The sequence below is a fragment of the Perognathus longimembris genome, chromosome 6 (genome assembly GCF_023159225.1).
Source record: "Perognathus longimembris pacificus isolate PPM17 chromosome 6, ASM2315922v1, whole genome shotgun sequence".
Lineage (NCBI taxonomy): Eukaryota > Metazoa > Chordata > Mammalia > Rodentia > Heteromyidae > Perognathus > Perognathus longimembris.
Window position 1 is genome coordinate 31,065,994 of NC_063166.1, and position 21,621 is coordinate 31,087,614.

General features: G+C 40.6%; 1 protein-coding gene across 1 annotated transcript in view; it reads left to right on the top strand.

The window, feature by feature from the left end:
* Positions 1-702: 702 nt before the first annotated feature.
* Positions 703-21,621, top strand: part of Bloc1s5 (biogenesis of lysosomal organelles complex 1 subunit 5) — a 44,966-nt gene continuing 24,047 nt past the window's right edge. Inside the window, exons 1-2 of the mRNA XM_048348500.1 lie at positions 703-831; positions 10,624-10,706. Coding sequence (XP_048204457.1) covers positions 714-831; positions 10,624-10,706 — 201 coding nt within the window. The 5' untranslated portion in view covers positions 703-713. The remainder of the gene's footprint in view (positions 832-10,623; positions 10,707-21,621) is intronic.

Consider the following 21,621-nt stretch of genomic DNA (forward strand, 5'->3'; position numbering starts at 1 on the left):
CAACAGACACAAGCCTTGAACGTGTGGCATGGCGTAATGGCTGGCGCCTGAGCTTGCCTGCCCCTAAATAGGGTCAGGTCAGGGGGCAGGGTCACAGGAAGCTCCCAGTTTCAAGCACTTGACAGTTTCAGTAAACTATAGGCCATGTGCCATCCCTGTCTCTTGGGGTTCAGGAACTCCCATTACCAGAGGATGGGGCTTCCCTTCCTGTAGGAATCCAGGCATGCCCATCAAGAATTGGCCTTACTATTGTTTACAAGGAGAGGGAATCTTCTCGGGCTTCTTCGCAGCCCAGCCGGGGCTGGGGAGGCAATGGAGATGGAGTCAGCTTCTGCCCTCTTTCGCTGGCCAGATCTGACCTCCATATTACAGTACCTAATAATGAATAAAATATTTAAAGTAAAATACAAATTTAATAACTATTTATGCCACTAATATTATCCCCTCCTTCAATTTCTCTAAACCATAATGAGTCCTAGCAGGTTTAGGGTGCAATAATGGAGTTTTCTTTCAGAAGCTTCCCTTGCGGGACCTTCCGCCCTAATTCAACATGGTGACATCGGCTACACCTGCCACCCCACCTTCTAGAACTGCCCACTAAGTAAACGCAACTTCTCCGACGCCTTGTGATGACGCAACGCCTAGCGCCTTGGAAGCGTGCCACACAGTTTGCGCAGGCGCGGCGAAGGCGCTGGTGGGCGGAGCAGGTCGGAATGAGTGGCGGAGGGACGGAGACCCCTGTGGGTCGTGAGACCGCCACGGGCGGCGGCAGCAGCGGCAAGAAGAGGGACTCGTTGGGGACTGCGGGCTCAGCACATCTCATTATTAAGGGTACGGAGTGGCTGGTCGTCCCCGGGGAATTCCAGCACCGCCCCACCTCCCAGGCGGCGACCTCTGACCCGGGCCTCGCGTCAGGCTCCGGGCGCCTGCGTAGGGTGGAGTGGGAAGGGGCGTGGCCTGTCCCGCCCATTTCTCCCCGGGGTCCAATGCTTCCGCCTTCCTTCCTCTAGTTTCCGAATTCTGCTCTTCTGCCGCCGGGAGCTTTCCGGCGCTTCCCGGCCCATCTTCGCGCCCCACCCCTACCCCCGCCCCGCCCCCCGGTCCGCTCCACGCCCTGGGCCTCCGAGGAAAGGCCAAGCCGTGAAATGCGGAGGACCCCAGACTTGGGAGTTGGGGGGCGTTTCACCCCTGGCAGTCGCTTAGCGCGTGACTACCGTTTTACCCGACTTACCTCGTCAGCCCTTGTTCTGCCAGGAGTAAAAGACTTTTAGGGTGAGAAAAGGTTCCTCCCTACACGTGCAGAAACCTGATGGTCCAGCTTGGAGCTCGGAGAAGGCCACAGGCCACATCCCCGCGAACCACAAGTAGGTTTAGTTCTCAAAGCTCACAGTGACCCTATTTCCCTAGAGAAACTGCTGTGTGTGTATGTGCCCAGTGCCAGCGCCCTGTCCCTGAGCTTCTGTACTCTAGGCTAGCGCTCTACCACTTGAGCCACATCTCCATTTCTGGCTGTTTGGTGGTTCATGGGAGATAAGAGTCTCACAAACTTTCTGCCTCGGCTGGACTCAAACCCCCGAGCCTCAGATCTCACCCCCGTAAATAGCTAGTGAGAAAAGCATGAGCCACAACGCCCAGGTGAAACTGCGTATTTCATCACCAGCCACCTTTTAACACAATGCTTCACCTGTCCAGCTTCACTGGGCTTCAGTGTGGAAGCTGTTAGCTCTCCCAGATCTCTGGCACTATGAGGGAACGGTAGGTATCCTTTGGTTGGTACCTGCTTTGTTGTAATTTATTTTTTGCCAGTACTGGGGATTGAATTCAGGGACTGAGCACTGTCCCTGATTTCTTTTTACTGAAGGATAGCACTCTACCACTTGAGCCATAGTGCCACTTCTGGCTTTTTCTGTATACGTGGTGTTGAGGAATCAAACCTAGGGCTTCATGCCTAGCCCCTGCGTTGTTGTAATTTTATTTATCAGATTTGTAAGCAGCTCCAGCACAGCTGGCTGTGTTTAGACTGTTTCAAATTGTCCCTTAAACGAATTAATTTCAAGTCGAATTAGGAGCCCAGAAACATTGCACCAGCATTACAACTAAATTAGAATTATTCATATGCATTCATAGTGAAGAATTTAATTTTTGTAATTGTGGTAAAATAAACAGAAATTTATCATCTTAAATGGGGCATGGTATCTCCTACCTATATTCTCAACTACTTGGAGGAAAAGGAGAATCAGTCTCAAGTGGCCCTAGGCAAAAGCCAAACAATATCTGAAAAATAACAGAGCACAGAAGGTTGTGGGGGTGTAACTCAAGTGATTACTACAAACCCCTGTACAGCAGAAAAATGTATTTACCACCTTAACTGTTTTTAATTATAAAGTATTTTAGTGGCTTTAGTAACTCAGTATAACAATACATTCACGTTGTTGTGACCTCCATTACCACTGTGCATCCAATTCATCATCCAACTCAAACTTTCTGTTAAACAATGACTTTGCATTCTCTGCCCATTGCGTCCCACCCTATCACCCACCAGATTCCTACTTCTGTCTAGGAATCTACTTCTGGCACTTCATAAGTGGAGTCATTTGATATTTCTCCTTTGGTAGCTGGCTTTTTAGTGGTATCTTCAGTGTGCATCGATGCTCTTAACATGTTTAACAGTTTTCTTCCTTAAATTTTTTTTTTTAATTTTTATGCCAGGCCTGGGGCTTGAACTCTGGAGCCTGGGCACTGTTCTGGAGCATTTGTATTCAAGGTTAGTACTCCACCACTTGAAGCACAGCTCCAGTTATGGCTTTTTTGGTGGTTGATTAGAGATAAAATTCTCAAGAGCTTCACTGTTTGAGCTGGCATCTAACCAAGATCCTCAGATCTCAGCCTCCTGAGTAGCTAGGACTGCAAGTGTGAGCCACTGGGGTCTGGCACAGTAGCAATCCCTGTTATGTGGACATCACACTGTTTGACTATAGACACTTGAGTACCTTCTCTCCTTGAGTATTGTGAGTAATGCAGCTATAAACATGAATTATACAACTGTCCTTTGAGATCTTATTTTTTTAGTACTTTGGAATATATATCCAAAAGTAGAATTGCGGAATCATATGATGATTCTATTTGTAACTTTTTTCAGGAATCAACATATCTCATTCCAGGTTGGCGGTACCATTTTACATTCTCCTCAACAGTACAAAATTTCCAGCATCTCCGTATCCTCACCAACACTTGTTATTTTCAGTCCTTGGCATTAGCCATTTGAATGGAAGTAAGATGCTGTCTCTTTATGGTTTTTTTTTTTTTTTTTTGGCCAGTCCTGGGCCTTGGACTCAGGGCCTGAGCACTGTCCCTGGCTTCTTCCTGCTCAAGGCTAGCACTCTGCCACTTGAGCCACAGCGCCGCTTCTGGCCGTTTTCTGTATATGTGGTGCTGGGGAATCGAACCTAGGGCCTCGTGTATCCGAGGCAGGCACTCTTGCCACTAGGCTATATCCCCAGCCCCTCTTTATGGTTTTGATTTGTATTTCCCTCATGGTTAGTGACTTCAGTCATCTTTTCATCTATGTGTTAGTCACCTGTGAATCTTCTTTAGAGAAATATCTGTAATATCAATTCAAGTCTTTGCTCATTTCTTAAGCTGTTTTCTTGTTGAGTTGTAGTTCTTTGTAGTCTTGGTCTTAAATCTCTTGAAAAGGAGTTTGCAAATTTTGCTTCCATTTTGTGGGTTTCTTTTTATTCTGTTGATGGTGTTCTGTGTTCTACAGACGTTTTTAATTTTGAGAGTCCTTTTTTTGTTTTTTGTTTGTCTTTGGACAGGGTCTTGCTATGTTGCTTAGGAGGCCTTGAACTCACTGTGTAACCTAAGCTGGTAGGTTGGTCTCTGGATCCTCCTCTCTCGGTTTCATGAGTGATAGAATTTCAAGAGTGCCCCCCCCCAATAAAAAGATAGGCTTGAAATTTGCTAAGACAATAGATATGTTATCATGAGGGAAAATAGTAACTATGTATCTGAAGTGGGAAACATGTTAATTATCTTAGTTGTGGTTATGTTACAATATGTGTACCTATCAAGCAGAAACTGGAATTTTGGGCCTCAGAACCAGAATTCTGGAGTTCCACATGTCAGGTCCAGCCAATTTCCTCTATACCCCCAATTTAAAAAAAAATGCATAATAGTGAAGGGCAGAGAAAGATTTTGTGTTAAATTTGGTTTGGAGAGAATTTGGGATAGAGGAAAGAGGTACAGTTAAACAGTCCCATTTAACTGGGCTGGTTGGTCATCATCTCAGTCCTTCCTTTGGGAGGAGTTCTAGAGAGTTGTTATTGAAGTCTTGCCTTGTCGAGATAAACACAGCATTGTCAGCTGGTGTGTGGCCTAAGGAGGTGCTGCTGTGCCTTTCGTTGGGCACATTCTCCTTTGTTCTTCCCTACAAGGATGTTCTTGATAGATCCATTCTTTCTGGAGTCCATGGTGTCTGCAAGGCATCTGCAGAGAAACCAGCTCAGAGTAAAGAACAGATACAAAATGCAGGCAGGGATGGCAAGCCTCTCTCCTGCTTGTTGTTAATTTGTAGGCCCAAGAGAAGAGTTGATGTTTTTCAGTAATAGTAATTTAAATAAGTTACAAAATCATCTATTTGTGCACCTGAAATGGGTAGTTTTTGTTTTTCAGCTTACGCTCCAATAAAACTGGGGTGGAGGTAGTTAAACATAAAAGTTGAGAGACAAGGAAAGAGAGAATTCCAGGGAAATTTTCTAAGTTAATCTGAAATTAAGTTGTAATTGAAAATATATCTAGAACATCCTTGCTTCTCCCCACTTCCTGTGCTGAGGATTGAACCCAGAGCCTCACGTGTGCAAAGGAAGTACTCTGCCATGGAGCTGTATCCTCAGCTCTAGTAGCTTCTTTTCTTTTTTTGGTGCCTGTCCTGCCCTTGAACTCATGGCATGGGTGCTGTCTGTGAGCTTTTGTACTCATGTGTAGTGCTCTACCACCTTGAGGCACAGCTCTAGTTCCACCTTTTATTGGTGGTTAATTGGAGATAATTGTCTCATGTACTTTCCTGGCCCAGCTGGCTTTGGACTGTGATCCTGAGATCTCAACCTCCTGAATAGCTGGGATTACAGATGTGAGCCACTGGCCCTTGGCTTCTATTGAATTGTTTTATGAGATCATTTTTTTTTTTGAGGTACTGGAATTTGAACTTGGGGTTTTGCATTTGCTGAACAGGTGTTTTACTACTTCAGCTCGCCTCCAGCCTTTTTTGCCAAGGTTGCTTTTGAGGTAGGGTCTTGCTTTATGCTTGGGCTGTCCTGGACCATGAGCCTACTTTCTCATGGTAGATGGAATGAAGGATGGTGTACCACCAGACCCAGACCTTGAGATAAGGTCTTGTTCTCCCAATCATGTCTCCTGTGTAACTGCCCTGCTGAAATTAGTTATTCATTATTAAAATACTTTTTAGTTTATCTCAAGACTTGAAGCATAAACAGATATTTGTTGAATATTTGCCACATTTCAATGAACATGTAAGTAGTTCGTAAGTAATGCCCTGGGTAAGTAGTGCCCTGGGTCTTTGAGGATGTCTGACACATGGCTGGGTGTCAGGAGGAGTAGACTGAAAACTGATGAGGCTTCCTGGAAGATGGGGTGTCAGATAATCTTCCTTGCTTGGAGACTTAGATTTGTGAATTCACTTATTCACTAAAATACCTTCATAATCCCAGAACCAGTAGTGGTGGTAGTCATTTGCACATGTACCAGTACAAGGACATTTGAGACACCTGACTTGCACATTCCCAGTTGATGCCCAGTAAATTAAATGCCCACTTTTTATTTCAGTTCTCATCTTATGGATACCCTTTTCAATTTCTATATTAGTGACATGTTTTCATGAAGCAAAAGGCTTATTGCCATTGATATTGCTGTTTAAAATAGTCCCCAGGAATGGAGAGAGGAAGTTATACAGAGGTGCATTTGGGTTGTAAGAATAACTCCAAATGTTCTATCATACAGTAGAGTGTGATTGGAAGAAATTGATTGAACATTTAAAAATACCTAGTAGAACAGCAATACTTACATAATTATATGCTGTAAACCAACCATACTACTCAAAGGGGGAAGGAAGTGGGGAGGGGGAAGGCAGGGGAAAATGAGGAAGGAGATAACAAGTTGGGTAAGAAATGTATGCACTGTCTTATGTATGAAACTGTAACCCCTCTGCACATCACTTTGACAATTAATAAATTTTAAAAAAACCTAATAGGTTTTTTCCTTGTTCTCAGCACAAAGAAATGATAGTTGTGTGAAGTTACAGAAATGCTACCTAGTCTGATTACACATAATATGTATATATTGAAACTGTCACACTGTATCTCATGTAATTATTTTGTGTCTGTTAAAAGGAAGCATGCCGGGCTGGGAATATGGCCTAGTGGCAAGAGCGCTTGCCTCCTGTTTGATTCCCCAGCACCACATATATGAAAAACGGCCAGAGGGGGCGCTGTGGCTCAGGTGGCAGAGTGCTAGCCTTGAGCGGGAAGAAACCAGGGACAGTGCTCAGGCCCTGAGTCCAAGGCCCAGGACTGGCAAAAAAAAAAAAAAAGGAAGCATGCCCCAAGCATGGTGCTGAAATGCTGTGTAGTGTCCGAAGAGCAGGAAGCAGATATGTGCCTTGTGAAGAAAAATACCTCTGTTACACAGCTGTGCCAGCATGAGCCTTGGTGCTTTTGGTTGTCAGTTGGGTTTTGTGAATCTACAGTGAAAAGGAAAATTGCTGTTACGAACAAGAGACTGCTCTGGAAAATGCTAGAGTAATGTTTGCAGTGTGTGATCCAGTCATAGGAAGGTGGAAAAGAGGCTGTTTGCATATTCATGGTGTGAGCTTATTTTAGAAAAGGAAAACTGTGGCAGAGTATATTGTGTCATGAAAGCCATGGAAGGCACGGTCAGGCTGCCAGGGTCAATGTTAGGGCCTCAGTGCTGGCTGGTCTGAAAGACATTGAACTTGCAGCAGAGTTGGGTTCTTAATATCAGGAGGCTACTACTAAACTTTTTTTTTTAAGTGTTAAGTGTTACAGAGGAACAGAGTTCTGTGGAAGAATGGGTTTTCAACTCATAATAAGACAAAAATGCTAGTTAAGGAAGTATTGTCACAGATGCCATATCTAGTGGGCAAAAATGTTGTGACCCAGTGCTGCATTTCTCTGTGAGCAATGGTTCAGCCATAGTTAGACATTCTTGGTAAACACTGTAAAACACAACAATTTAATGAATGAGAACTGTGAGTCAGTTACATGAGGTATAAAGAGAGGTTATATCTGTGTTGAAGTATTCCAACTAAGAGCATCATTTGTGTGACGATGTGGTAGAGGTGCATTAAGTTTCTATTACTGTAACAAAATAGTTGAGACCATTAACTTATAAAGGAGGACTCATCCGTTCACAACTAGGTGCTCATTTCTCTGGGCTTCTGGCAACAAGTGCGGTAGTGCGGTGGACTCCAGAGGGAACTACTCACATCATGAGCCAGGAAGTAGAATGGACAGAGACAGAGGGCTAGTAGGGCTCTAACCCTTTTTGAAAGTGTGCCCCTGAAAACCTAATGACTTTAAGTTCCACTTACTAAAGGTTCTACCATTTCCTAGTAGTTTTAACTCTGAAATCACATAAGACTTTGGGGCAACATTCAACATCCAAACTATACCAAGGTACCATCAAGAAAAACGTTATTTACTAAGTTGTTTTCTATGATATGCAGAGATCCACATATTTCATTGAAAAGTTTCCGCATTCAAGACCAAAAGAAAGAATCCCCCTTTTCTCTTTCTCTCTCTCTCCCTCTCTCTCCTTCTCTTCCTCTCTCCTCTCTCCCTCCCTCCCACTCCCCCTCCCTCCCACTCTCCCTCTGTCTTCTGCCAGGTTTGGCTTGGAACTAGGATCATCAGATCTCAGCCTTCTGAATAGCTAGGATTAGGATTATAGGCGTGAACCACCAGCACCCAATTTTCTCTTTATAGAATAATGTGAGGTCTGCAATTCACTGTTTATTAATATCCCATAATCACACTGACCTCCCATTAAAGCACTTCCCTGCATATTTTGTGAAAGGCCTCTCACTTTAGATTTTGAACATATAGGGAAGAAAAGGTATTTTAATTACGTTGTAGGTCAAACAACAAAAGAATACACATAGGTAGCATGACTAGAGTTGGATGTTTGTGAAAATCTGTAGCTTATCTTCTACTATTAAAATAGCAGAATTTATGTGGAATATGTGGGGCTCCTCCAAATCAATTATTGTTAGTAGGCTTGTTTTATTTTTATAATGAAATGATTTCTGTGATAATGTGTCCTTCACGATCTTTTTCCCTCATGTGTACGCATGTGTGCATGTATTCTATCTTAAATTTCAGAGCACAGCTGGGGTTTTAGAAGTGATCATTATCTACTACACAGAACTGAATTCTCTCTTCAGAGCTTCTATGACTTTCTACTAAATCTAGCCTCATAGATGTCTTCAAATCAGCAAACCTTCACTGCTTCTCAGCCATATAGAAAGATACTTCTAACCCTATCATCTATAAATAACATAAACAATGTTGTCTCTGAGACACTGAGTAGGAGATAATTGAGGGCTCTAAGGTAAAGGATGTTATAAAAGAGGATGCCTCAAGTGATTTGGGAACACAGAGGGCAATCCATAAAACAAAAATGGACACACTCCTCTTTACCAAAGGAAAGGGAAGAGACTCTATTCCAGAGGAAGCTAGAAGCAGTGGATGGTGATTTCAAGGGAGAGTATATCTAAGCAGTTTTGAAGGAAGAGGGAATTCGATAAGGTAGGGTTGATGGAGAGGAGTTCCAGGCAATAAGTTAGGGTTGGTGGAGAGGAGTTCCAGGCGATAAGGTAGGGTTGGTGGAGAGGAGTTCCAGGCAGTGACAGCAGTATGAGCTGTAGCAAGGACACTTCAGGCAGCATAGTATGTTTGGAAAACAGCAAGTGCTTCCTAATTGCTAACATGGAGAATGAAGCTGAAGCCAGTCATTGGGAATGTCAGGCTGAAGCTCAGACTATATCCTTTGGCCAGTTAACACTTCCAAATGAGATGTGAAAAGGTATTCCTTGCACAGGAGACCCAGTGCTCGCACAAGCTTATGGACTTTATCAGAGCATAGAAGCTTAGTGTCTGGGTCTCTTATTAACTCCTGTTAATAAAGAGATCTGAGAGGAAGGGAGGTCTTGTATCTTAAAAAAAGAAAAAATGATCTGGGTAGTGAGTTACTGAGGGATTTAAGAAAATCTAGTCCTATTTATATTTTTCTACTTCAGCATATTATCAACATATACCTTGATGAAATTTATTAAAATTGAATCAAGCTGGTGACTTGTACAGTAATCCTACGTACTCAGGAGGTCTGAGGATCATGGTTCAAAGATAGCTCAGGCAGGTAAAGTCCCTGAGACTCTATCTTCAATTTTAAAAAGCCAAGCACTGGTGGCTCATACCTGCAATCCTAGGTACTGAAGGAGGTTGAGATTTGAGGATCATGGTTCAAAGCTATCCCAGTCAGAAAAAGTCAGTTAGAGTCTTATCTCTTATCACTCCCCCACTCCCACTCCTCCACCTCCCAAAAAAGCTATAAGTGGAGTTGTGGTCTCAAGTGGTAGAATGCTAGCTCTGAGTAAAAATAGTTCACAGACAGTGCCCAAGCTCTGAGTTCAAACTGCAGGATTAGCAAAATTTTAAAAAAAGAAAAAAGAAATTTGCTTTATTGCATGTCTGTAAAAGCATAAACTTTGGGGGAACAGATTTCCAATGAATGATGATACACATTTTAATTTGGACATTTAACTTCTGCAGAAAATTTGCGGTATTTGAACTGTTGAAATTAAATTAAACCAGCTAAAATTAAGAACATTTTTTTCTTAACTGTTTAGGACCTATCAAGAAGTAAAGATAACCTTCAATGAACATTCATCAGCTACCTTAATAAATCATTAAAAGCTTCACTCTGCACTTCGTTCTAATTTTATCCATTGTTCTACCTCCTTTATTTGTAACCAGGATCCTGAATTTGGTGTTTATTATTCTTTTGAATTTCTTTATATTTTATTGCTTCTGTATGTATTTCAATAGGAAGTGGCTTTTTAAAAATATCTTTAAAATGTATAGCTTTAATTCTTCTGAAATTTGCTTTTATGTTTAACTATATTTCAGAAATTTATGTGTTTATAAGTATAACTAGTGAATTCATTTTTACTCTGATTTGTGGTATTACACTTTATGAATGTGTTTAGGGCATTTATTTTAATTTGACATTCTATTCATTCTTAAGTAAAAATTTACAGGGGTCTTACATTCATGTAAGACTTTTTTGAGGTTATAAATCAAGGCAAGAATTATCAGGCATATAAGTTCTTAGGTATATATGTCTTCAGTGATTGCACATTGCATCAAAAATAGTTGTACTAATTACACACTCAGTGGCAGTGGATGTGATTTCTTCATCAGTAGTCTAAACTGGATTTTAGTTTTCTGGAGGAAGGGAAAGAATAGAACAAGCTAGAAATTATGACTCTCAGCATGGATTAACCTAGATTTTATTGCATTTTTATAGATCTTGGAGAAATTCATTCAAGGCTTTTGGATCACAGACCAGTTATTCAAGGTGAAACTCGTTACTTTGTAAAAGAATTTGAAGTGAGTACTTATAATTTGTTTTATAAAAACTCTGCCATATGTATGTATATACACACATATATTCTGCTAATATACAGAAGGTTAAAAATCAGTTTTCAAATCTGGTTTCATCTCAGTGTTTATAAAGTACACAAAGTAAAAATTACAAAGAGGTAAAAACACTTATTCTTAATAGGATGAAAGAAAACCAGATAGCAGGACACTTCAGTTCAAGTTCTGGTTCTTAGTCTAGTCATCTGCTGATCACAAGTGGGTTTTTTGTTTGTTTGTTTGCCAGTCCTGAGCTTGAACTCAGGGCCTGTGTGTTATTCATGAGTCTTTTTAGCTCAAAGCTAGTGTTCTACCACTTTAGCTACAGTTCTGCCCTGCTTCCAGCTTTTGGTGATTAATTGGAGATAAGAACTTTGGGAACATTCTTGCCCAGGCTGGCTCTGAAACTCATCTTCAGATCTCAGTCTCCTTAGTTGCTAGGATACAGGTGTGAGCCACTGGCACTCAGTCACAAGTGTTTTTTGTGGCTGAGGCTATTGCTGCTGCTGCTGCTTGCGCTTGATTTATGAAATGATATGTGTGTGGGGGGGGACACAGCAGTTTTAGGGCCTAAGGGGTATAAGTATTCCAGACTTACTTTCTCTACTGTCTGTTGGAGCATCTGTACCCACTCAAGCACTCAGGTTGAAACTTTAGAATCATCCTTGGCCATTCCATCTCTTTTAAGGCTCTCATTTAATGATCAAGTCTGCTAGATGATACCTCATCTGGGGATTTCCATTTCTTCTGCCCACTGTGCCTCTTCTATCACCTAAGCCAGATCAGTTTTTAACCCTGCAGCCTTACAAGATATCTTATAACAAAAGGTCTATAAACATCACCCTGTGACCAGCCCCTAACTTTCAAGTCTGCTCTCTGACACTCCTTACCTTGCATGCTATGTTCTGCAGCATGCCATCCTGTTTGATCTTACTCTGGTTTCATATTTGCATAATCGTTTCAGTGTGCATTGTGCAGCAACTTTCCAATTATTGATGGATACATGGTAAATAGTGTTACACAGTTTTGTAATTTTGAGCAGGTTGAGATTCTATTTTCAAATAAAGCTTCATCCAAAGAGGATGTGTAGACCTTCTAATTAATCCTTTAATTCTACAGGAATGCTAAAGTAGAGTACTCACAATAGAGCTATATATAGCTTTAAACAAACCATTTCTGGGTTCAGTAGACTCTTAACTCAAAAAATGATAACTTTAGCCAGGTGCCAATGGCTCAAGCCTATAATTTTAGCCAACTTGTTTAGACAAGTCTTTGAGACTCTTATCTCCATTTAAAACTGGCAACAAACCAGAATAGGAGCAAAAAGAATCAAAAGGAGAATGTGAGGCCCTGAGGTCAGCCACAGTATGAACATAAAACAAAAACAAAACAAAAACCATGGAAACTCTCTCCCCAGGATTGTGGAGATCTAATGATGTATGCACACATATATTTGTGCAAGCATATTTGTGCACATGTATAACATACATTTGTGTCCTAGATTATGGTGTGTCATCTAGAAGTAACTCAGCTATTTTCAACAGCATCATTGTTCTTGTGGGGTAAGAATAATTAGGATACACCGAAAACTCTCCGAAGACTCTTCTTTACATGCTACGACTAGTGCCATTTTTTACTGAGAATAAAGTAAAAATTTCTGTAGAAACTTATTGTGTGTTCTTTGCAGAGTGTTATATGAATATGTTTAAAAGAACTTATTGAATGTTTCATGGAGGGTGTGCATTATTTCTTTTTTTTTTTTTTTTTTTTTGGCCAGTCCTGGGCCTTGGACTCAGGGCCTGAGCACTGTCCCTGGCTTCTTCCCGCTCAAGGCTAGCACTCTGCCACTTGAGCCACAGCGCCACTTCTGGCCGTTTTCTGTATATGTGGTGCTGGGGAATCGAACCTAGGGCCTCGTGTATCCGAGGCAGGCACTCTTGCCACTAGGCTATATCCCCAGCCCCGCATTATTTCTTAAATATGGGAATTGTAGTCAGTTCTTTTTTCATACAGTCCAGCAACCATACTATCACCAAGTTTACCTCTGATCTATATCTTAAATCTTTCTACCCACCTTTTTTGTGATCCAGCCTACCATCAGCCCTCTCCTGGCCACCTGCAGCAGGCTTCTATATGGTCCTCCTGTTTTCAGCCTTATCCCTGTGGACTATTTTCCACATACTAACCAAATGTGAATTCTACACTTGCTCAAACCACACCCTTGCTTAACCCTTGTCCTCATGGTTTCTCTTCACACTTACAATAAAGCCATCCCTAGGGGCTGGGAATATGGCCTAGAGGCAAGAGTGCGTGCCTCCTATACATAAAGCCCTTCAATTCCCCAGCACCACGTGTATAGAAAATGGCCAGAAATGGCGCTGTGGCTCAAGTGGCAGAGTGCTAGCCTTGAGCAAAAAGAAGCCAGGGACAATGCTCAGGCCCTGAGTCCAAGTCCCAGGACTGGCAAAAACAAACAAACAAAAAGCTATCCCTAGTTATACTTAAAACTGGGTGCCGGGCACTAATGGCTCATGCCTATAATCCTAGTTACTTAGGAGGCTGAGATCTGAGGATCACAGTTCACAACCAGCCCAAGCAGAAAAGTCCATGGGACTCTTGAAGCCAGAAGTGGCACTGTACCTCAAAGTGGTAGAACACTAGCCTTGAGCAAAAAATCTCAGGGACAGTACCTAGGCCCTGGGTTCAAGCTCTACAACTCTCTCTCTCTGTCTTTGTCTCTGTCTGTCTGTCTCTCTCTCTCTCTCACACACACACACACACACCACACATACATACACACATACACACATACATACACAAACTGGTTGATCATCAATATCTCATCTTTTAGAATGTTGTATATAGCTCTGCATTTACTGTGCTGAGGCTACACTTGGCTCCTTTCTTTTTAAAAAACTTATTTTTATTGTAAAAGTGATGTACAGAGGAGTTACAGTTACATGAGTCAGGTAATAAGTACATTTCTTTTTGGACAATGTCACCCCTTCTCTCAGTTTCTCTCAGTTTTTTCCCTCTGGTCCCCACCACAAGTTGTATAGTTCATTTTCAACATTGTATTTAATGAATACCAGTGCTATATTTGTTCACACTTTATCCCTCCATTTTTAAACACATCACAATTATTTTTGCATCAGTAATTCTATTTTCTAAAATATTTTCTTTCCCCATTTTTTGCATGACTCACTCTTTTTGTTTGGATTGTAGGTTAAAGATCACCTCTGATGTGTAATTCAAAGTAGTCTCCAAGGGACTGGGAATATAGCCTAGTGGCAAGAGCACTCACCTCGTATACATGAAGCCCTGGGTTCGATTCCCCAGCGCCACATGTACAGAAAATGGCCAGAAGTGGTGTTGTGGCTCAAGTGGCAGAGTGCTAGCCTTGAGCAAAAAGAAGCCAGGGACAGTGCTCAGGCACTGAGTTCAAGGCCCAGGACTGGCAAAAAAAAAAAAAGTAGTCTCTAAGACATTTAATTATATCCCCCTCTATGATGCTCTATATAGCACTGTTTTCTAATGGCTTGTAATAAGCTACCACACATTTCATAGCTTAAGACAGTACTCATTTATTAGCTTAAATTTCTGTAAGTCAGAAGTCTGGGCACAGCATAATTGGGAGCTTACCTCAGGATCTCACAAAACTAAAATCAAGGTGTTAGCCATGTAGGGCTCAGGGTCTTCTTCCAAACTTGCATGGTTCTGGCAAGATAGGGACCAACTTTCAGCTTCCAGAGGAAACCCACAATTCTTGTCATGTGGCTCCTTCTGTCTTCAAAGCCAGAATTGGAGAAACTCCAATTCTTCATGTGCTTCTCTACTTCAGAGCGCTGTGGACAGAAGATAGCCATTGATTCCGAAGAGAGCACTTCACGTTCTCCTAACTAGTCAGGCCCACTGTAGACAATCCCTTTCAAAACAATCTATAGTTCTAAAAGTCACCAGACTACATCCTTAGGATCCCTTCACTGCACACTTTGATTAGGCGCCAGTTGAATTCACTAGGAAAAGGTGTATGTACATCCTGTGGGTGTTAGGGAAAGCCATTTGGAATTCTACACTCCACAAGTACTTAGGACTACCCACAATATTTTTGTTACCTACTTATTAATAAGCCTGTCTCCTGACACTAGAATTTAGGGACCAGGACAGTAGGGATTGTCTTTCATACTTTGTTGTAAAATTGCATGAATCAGTGTCTGGCATTATAGATGCTTAATAATTCAAGAGAATAAGTAGCAGAGCTGTATAAAAAGGTTTTTCTGGGCTGGGAAGATGGCCTAGTGGCAAGAGTGCTTGCCTCATATACATGAAGCCCTAGGTTCGATTCCTCAGCACCACATATATAGAAAACGGCCAGAAGTGGCGCTGTGGCTCAAGTGGTAGAGTGCTAGCCTTGAGCAAAAAAGAAGCCAAGGACAGTGCTCAGGCCCTAAAAGTTCAAGGCCCAGAACTGGCAAAAAAAAAAAAAAAGAAGAATGTATTACAATAAAATGTTACATAATAAGAAAATATTTTTTAAAAAAGATTTTTCTGACATCTACTGCCCATTTTTGTTAGTGTGGTCAACTTGAAATACCCAGGTGTTTGTTTTTGTTTTTATTGAAACAATATTTATAAATATTCTCCGAAAGATCTCATTTATATTAAGAGAAGCATAGGATTTTGGGATTAAGGTTGGCTTATTTCAACCCCCTTTCTTTTTTGAGACTGAGTGCGGAGAACAAACAGAGTAAGTCAGATGGCTAACTGCCGAGTCATTCCTAGAATACAAGTGTAATTATATTGATAAAATGACATTCTTTAAATATTGTAGTTGGGTTCTATAAACATGTTACACTGAGAAATTGATTCTTAGAAAAGATGATGAAATGAGTGTTCTTTCATGCTTTTGAGTATGTTACATTCAAGGTAGCTTCCTGCAGAAGCCAAACCTCATAAATGAGATAAAAGATAATTGCTAAGAGAAAATGAGAATTAAAGAATTTCCTGCATTGTTACACTGTTAAGCCTTCTAAGAATTTTTTTTTTTTTTAAAGAGGCAGTACAGAAGGGCATGGAAAATGCAGGCCTCAGCACTTGACATATCTGTGTTCAAATCCTGGTACCTCTCTAACTTGGCATGATTAGTTGCTTTGCAAGGCTGTTTCCTCATCGTTAAAACAAGAACAGTAGCTCTACAGAGTTTTGGGGCTTTTATGAGGATTGATATCTTAATTCATATATAGGCATTAAACATTTTAGTTATTAAGAGAAGTGGCAGTAAATACAGCAATAGAAATTTATATAGAATTTGCAATAATCATAATGAGTTTGGGTTCAGTTTTTTATATCTCTAGTTAAAGTAACTATTGTATAAACAAATGACATAAGCATGATCTTCAAAAATGTTTAGTAAAAAAATAAAATTTTTCACATTGGGCATGATAGACTCAGTCAAATAAAATGTATTGGTGAGCTGGGCATGGTGTTACCTGTAATCCTAGCACTGGGAAGATGGAGGCAGGAGGACTGTGACTTTGGGGCTAGCCTGGGTTATATAATAAGACTTTATAAAATAACAACAACAGAAATGTATTGAAGTACTTATTTGTGTAAGGCAGGAACTAAAGATATTTCTGTGACTAAGATGTTGACTACAGACCTGCTCTTCACTGTTTTTACACTGTGACCTTCACAATTGGCAAAACTTTGCTATATATCAAGCTTAGCTCTCTTTTCTGAATGCTACCCCCTACCATTTCCCTTTCATTTACATGGGAAAACGTTCTGTGTACTTACTTTGAGTATTTATACTTCTGTCCCACTGTTGCCTCATGTTTAGTAGAAGTGGCCTTTTCTAGGAGAGCCTACTGGACAGGGAGCACTGTTGAGGTAGTGCTATTCAGTTGGAGTTCTCATCAGGAAAAAACAGGCTAGCACTTAAAAACTAAGGTTGTTTATATATTAAAAAGATTCCATGTGAATGGCAACAGATTCTCTTTTCTTTATAAACATTTCATTTGTAAAAGAATAAGTGCCACATGGTGGCAGCATTTTTTAACTTACTGAAGTCCTGTTGGTTTTCAGAAGTATTTAAGAGTATTCTTTCTCTAAATGTTAGAGAATTGGTCCTTCTTAATTCAAGTGAAAATTAGAAAGAGATTCAGAAGGATCTTACTTTTCGGATAGAGTACTCCTGTCCTTGTAAGGATGGACACTGTCTTCTGAGCCATTATCTTTCTGGGTATAGAATGACCTCCATGTGACCTTTTTTCACATGGAGCCAAAGAGATACATATGTTAGTCAACCAGTATCTGTGATGTGCCCATAGGGTAAATATTCCTGTAAAGGTTCCTTATGTAGTTTTTAGCAAACCTCATTAATTCACTACTTCATTGAATAGTTCTCAAATACCAAAGTATATCAGTAGGAATGTGTTTAGTTACTAGCAATAGATTACAGAAAAGAGTGGCCTTGAGGAGTGCTTATTTTTCTTGCATGATCTCCATGGACCAGATTTAGTCAGCTTCAAACTGGTGTGATAGCCCTGAAGTCAGCTTCTTTTAGTTCTGCCTTCTGTCTCCCTGGCATATTGCCCTCATGCTTACAAGTGGCTTTTGGAGCCCATCATTATAATTGCTTCACCTGTGGTGAGCAGGAAGGCAGGTGGGAAGCCATGGGCAGGCTTGGTTAGGGTGTATTTGTATTCCAAATATAACATGATGGTTATTGAAAGAAGAAAATTGCTACAGAAGTGTCTGTCACCTGGTATGTAAAAATGAATAAGCAAAATTCCTCCCTGCCAAGAAGTAGACAGTTACCAGCTTACAGAGTTTACAAGAAGAAATACATATAAAGAACCTACTGTTGTAATTATTGTGATAAGTAAGCACAAACTATTTGAGAACAGGAGGAAAGAACTCTTAGCAGAGTGCTGTAAAAAACTGTCATAGAAGCCATGATGTTTGAGTTGGGAAAGAAAAATAAGTATTAAGGGACGGGGCTGGGAATATGGCCTAGTGGCAAGAGTGCTTGCCTCATATACATGAAGCCCTGGGTTCGATTCCCCAGCACCATATATATAGAAAATGGCCAGAAGTGGCGCTGTGGCTCAAGTGGCAGAGTGCTAGCCTTGAGCAAAAAGAAGCCAGCCAGGGACAGTGCTCAGGCCCTGAGTTCAAGGCCCAGGACTGGCAAAAAAAAAAAAAAAAAAAAAAAAAGAAAGAAAAAGAAGTATTAGGGGTAAAAAATGAAAGAAAAAATGGTTATTAGAGGCCAAAAACTGTATGGTAAAAAGTAAATGTATAGTAAATATATTAAGAGGGGACATGTTAATGAGTTCAAATATAATATAAACTAACAGAAAATTCCTTAAAAGTCAGCACAATTTAGAATTTCACTGACAGTTTGATCTCAGTTTTAATCAGATTATAAGAGAAACAGACTAAAAATCAGAATATAACTATATTATTACAGTAGCTATTCCATATAGTATGAAACAACTTAATATGTACATAATGTGGTTTTAAAAGTTTGTGGGACTGGTTGGGCACTGGTAGCTCACACCTGTAATCCTAGCTACTTAAGAGGAGACTGAGAACTGAGGATTGTGGTTTGAAGCCCTAGGACTGGCACCTCCCTCCTTGCCCCCCCTCCAAAAAAAAAAAAAAAAAGAAAGCTTCTATGATACCAGAAACTACAAAAGGAACTGAAGAGGGACCTGAGAAGGCCTGGAGTGCTAGAAAACCTCCAATCTCATTAGGCATATTGGGAAGCCAGATGGGCATTCAGAGAAGAGCAGCAGGTCAATGGAGAGGACTTCACAGGCTCCATCTTACCAGTAAGGGCTGGGGAACCATGGAAGAGGCTGAAACTGAAGCAGAAAGGGGGTGTGAAACTCACAAACCCAAACTCTCTTCTAGGACAAGGTCTGCCCTATGGAGAAACTAGGAAATTGAATTTTGCTTTGAAGTGAGAAAGGTTATTTGACACCCACACACACACACACACTAAACTAGAGAAAAACTAACTTCACTTACCACTGAGCAGAAGTTATGCCGGGCATTGGTGGCTCACACCTATAATTCTAGCTACTCAGGAGGCTGAGAGCTAAGGATCCTGGTTTGAAGCCATCCCTGGTAGGAAAGTCCATGAGACTCTTAAGTAAACTACCAAAAAGCAGAAAGTGGAACTGTGGCTTAAGTGGTAGAGCGCAAGCCTTGAGCAAAAGAAGCTCAAGGACAACACCCAGGCCCCAGGACTAGCACAAAAAATTAAAAACTGAGAAGTCAAATAAATTCCATACAAATTTATTAGAGAATAAAGAGCAGTATAACAAAGATGACCACAAAGAAAGATAAAAACAAAAGCTCAATACTATATTCACTTATTTGTTTGTTTTGTTGCTCGTGGGGCTTGAACTCAGGGCCTGGGCACTGTCCCGATCTTTTAGTGGATAATTGGAGATAAGAGTCTCACTTTCTTGCCTTGGGCTGGCTTTGAACAGAAATCCTCAGATCTCAGCCACATGAGCCACCGATGCCCAGCAAGAGCTTAATACTTTAAATTGAGCTTAGGGGGCTGAAACAATTCTAGAAGAAAATGATAAGTCAGAATTGGGAAAACTATATTTTTGGATAGAACAGAAAATTTTAAAAATAAAAGCTGAAGTGAAAGAATTCAGGAAAAGTACAATTTAAAATTTATTTTCAGAGTGAAAAATTAAATAGGAAAGAACTCTTAAGAGTGTCTGAACAAAATGGCTAGTCTTTAAGTGAAAGTGAAAATAGAAAAATGTTGCTGGACTGCCTTACCTATGAAACTGTAACCCCTCAGTACATCACTTTGACAATAAAGAAATGAAAAAAATATATAAAAATATTGCTGGGCTCCTGGAGAAGCTGAGATGGGTGGGATGTGGGGAAGACTGAAATTTAAAGCCATCCCTGGGCATCCACTTGAGACCCTTTTCAAGCAGACCAGCCCAGTCAGAAAAGTTCAGAAGACACCCATCTCAATGGAAAGAAGCTGAGTGTAGTGACACATACTTATTAACCCAGCTACAGACCTAAGTGGATTACAGTACAAGGAAGTTCAGCATCCATGTGAGTACCTGGGCAGGAAACAAGACCCTACCTAGAAAATAACTGGGGCACCAAGGGCTTGAAGTTAGGCTTAAGTAAGTGGCTGGAGACATGGCTCAAGTGGTACTTACGTAACAAAAATGACTTCAAACCCCTGTACCACTTTTGAAAAATCAAAACAAACCACCAGACACCAGTGGCTCACACCTGTAATCCTACTAGTCAGGAAACTAAGAACGGTAATTCAAAGCCAGTCCAAATAAAAAGTCTTATTTCTAACCAGCATTTTGCTAGAGTGGGAGTATGGCCCAAGTGGTAGAACACTGGCCATGAGTGAAAAAGCCCAGTGAAAACACAGCACCCTGAGTTCTAGTTCCAGTGCCAGCACAGAAAGAGAATAGCGGAACGGAGGTGGGGGGGGGGGGAAAGGAGAAAGGTTTTACTCATTATTATTAATATTATTTTATGTTTAAAAATGTATTATAATGGTGATACACAGGGATTACAATTACATAGCCAGGTAAAGAGTACGTTTCTTTTTGGACAATATCACCCCTTCCTTTGCTTTCTCCCACTATTATTATTTTTTAAATTATATTTAAATTGATAGACAAAGGGAATTCAGTTCAACATGTCAATTTCAAGGAAATATTACTCAAACAAAAATGCTATTGGGATTATCTTGAAAGAGCATATTGCTTTCTGGGAAGATTAACCTGGAATAGCCAACACTTTTCTAATAGCACTATTGGGCTTTAAAAAAAACAGGCATCCAGGCAAAATGACTAAATCCTTTATTGGAGGAAGAAAATCCAGTTATTAACAGACTTACCTGTGTTATGCTAGAAAACAGGGTAGACACAACAAGAGTTTTCAGATCTGGATGTACTGATCCCTAGATACAAGAACTGCAAACACTGTTAAGGTTATATGAAGAATGTGAAAATATTCTTCAAATGTGCTTTTCCTGAGGAATCTATTGACTATTTTAGAACATAGTTTTGGAAAACAGAATTGATTGTAGATACTCCTTCCTAATATAAGTTTCCAATCATTAGTTGGTTAGTTATAATCCAGACTTAAGAAAGGCGTCAAGAGAGAATGTGACATGCAGTGACTACCGATAGTGAATATACCATGTAACTATATATACTACGTAATATACCACATAACTATCATAAATTAGAAGCAGATGTGGAGGGGGTGTAGAAAGTAGGTTATCATTGGTTACGTCATAAATATACTCACTAAAAATCAGATGTTGAGGGATGGGGGAAAGTTAGAGCAAAAAAAGGTATCATCTAATATTAATAGTCCTTATAGTAAAGAACAAATGGATATTTTAGGACAGTGTGAGTACCAGTGAGGAGTAGTGTGATGAATTATAGTCAAGTATGTTTAATGCTAGGAGCCAGGAAGATGTATATAAACAAAAACTCTTTCTGATCACCCTTAGGAATACTAGAAAAAGAACTCAGGGAAAAATCAGGTATCATCTCTTGCCTTCCATATGTGAAGATTATTATATAAAAGGATATAACATAGATTATTAGTATAAATAACTGAGAACAGCACTGCCCACTTCTGAAAATATAGTCTTTAAGTTACAACTGATTTAGGATTATTTGCTTTTATGATGGCACAGAAGAAATTGTCCTCTGACTATTTTGAATTTGGATCCTTTTCCAGGTCAGTGATAGGTGAATAAATCCTTCTTGCCCTGATTGGCAGCACAGCAAGACACAGCTCTCACTCAGCTATGAGGTCCTGGGAGGAAACAATCAAAACTGCAGTGGACTGATTG